Source organism: Sphaeroforma arctica (assembly GCF_001186125.1).
Source record: "Sphaeroforma arctica JP610 unplaced genomic scaffold supercont1.8760, whole genome shotgun sequence".
NCBI lineage: Eukaryota > Ichthyosporea > Ichthyophonida > Sphaeroforma > Sphaeroforma arctica.
The window spans coordinates 1-1,185 of NW_014031798.1; the positions used below are offsets into that span (position 1 = coordinate 1).

Sequence of the window (1,185 nt, forward strand, 5' to 3'; positions counted from 1 at the left end):
ATATAGAGAGACATTCAATATCATAGCAAGTATCCTATGTAGGTTCATGCTTTCAAATATCTTGCACATGCGGACATCTTTTCACGCCTATCTGTCTCTACACGATTACCTGTACTCACACAGAGGTAGTGTTAAACTCAGGCCTATACATGTGTACATCCATTGTACACGTATTCGTATTCTACCCCACATCCGTAGATCTCCCTCCCATCCACAGACCCCGTACCTACTGTACGAAATCCTTCCACACACACCCGTCTATCAAACAGTCTCCTTATACATACATCCGGACCAACAACACCATCTCCCTACCCATTAAAAAACAAAACAAAAACAAAACAAAACAAAAAAAACCGAAAACTTCATCCCCGTCTTTACCACAGGCCGGTGACGGCATGACGCGTAACGGGGAACGAGAAGACAGTGCGCCACAGGGCGATGCGGCCGAGTTTGACGTCAATGTGAGTGGCAAAGACAGCGTCAGCGCCCCACCGAGCCCCTCTACACGTGCACACTCGCCTGAGGAGGAGGATGCTGGGTTGGACCACATCCCACTCCCGGACACGAGCATGGTACCACTCTCTGAGACGATCATTGCGCAGAAGGCCGGGACAGCTGCCAAGCGCAAGGCACGGAAGCGCCAGAAGGTGGGTGAGATGTGTGGGTGCGGAGGAGGAGGGTAGAGTTGTGTGTATGTTCGTTATATAGATGAGTGTGTATGCATGTATGAATGTTTGAGTGTATGCGTTTGGTATATAAAGGATGAGGATGAGTGTATGGATAAATATGTGCGGTATATGATTTTGAGTTGAGTATGGGCCGAGACAGCTGCCAAGCGCAAGAAGGTGGGTGAGATGTGTGGATGCGGAGAATGGATAGTGTATTCGGCAGAGCGTTGTACTTGTAGGAGACCATGGAAAGGAATTGTAGGATTGTGTGTAGTATATAGATGAGGAGGATGAGTATATGAATATATTTGTGTGGTATATGGTTTTGAGTTTTAGTATAGGCTCAGACAGCTGCCAAGCGCAAGACGCATATCGTCGAGAAGTTGCGTAGGGGGGTATGTGTGTGTGTGGTACATGGATGTTGAGGATGAGTTAATGCATGTGTATGTGATATATGTATTTGCGTGCGAGTGTGGGTGTAGAGGGAGTTGTGCGTGATACATGGATGCTGAGTGTG

The 1,185-nt window shown here is 47.6% G+C and overlaps 1 protein-coding gene across 1 annotated transcript; it reads left to right on the top strand.

Annotated features, from left to right (window-relative positions):
* Nucleotides 1-395: 395 nt before the first annotated feature.
* SARC_16739 (hypothetical protein) lies at nucleotides 396-679 on the top strand (the record flags this gene model as incomplete). The annotated part of the gene is made up of 1 exon (XM_014289158.1): nucleotides 396-679. A coding segment is annotated over one exon (284 nt), but the record flags the coding sequence as incomplete, so codon positions are not given.
* Nucleotides 680-1,185: the final 506 nt, after the last annotated feature.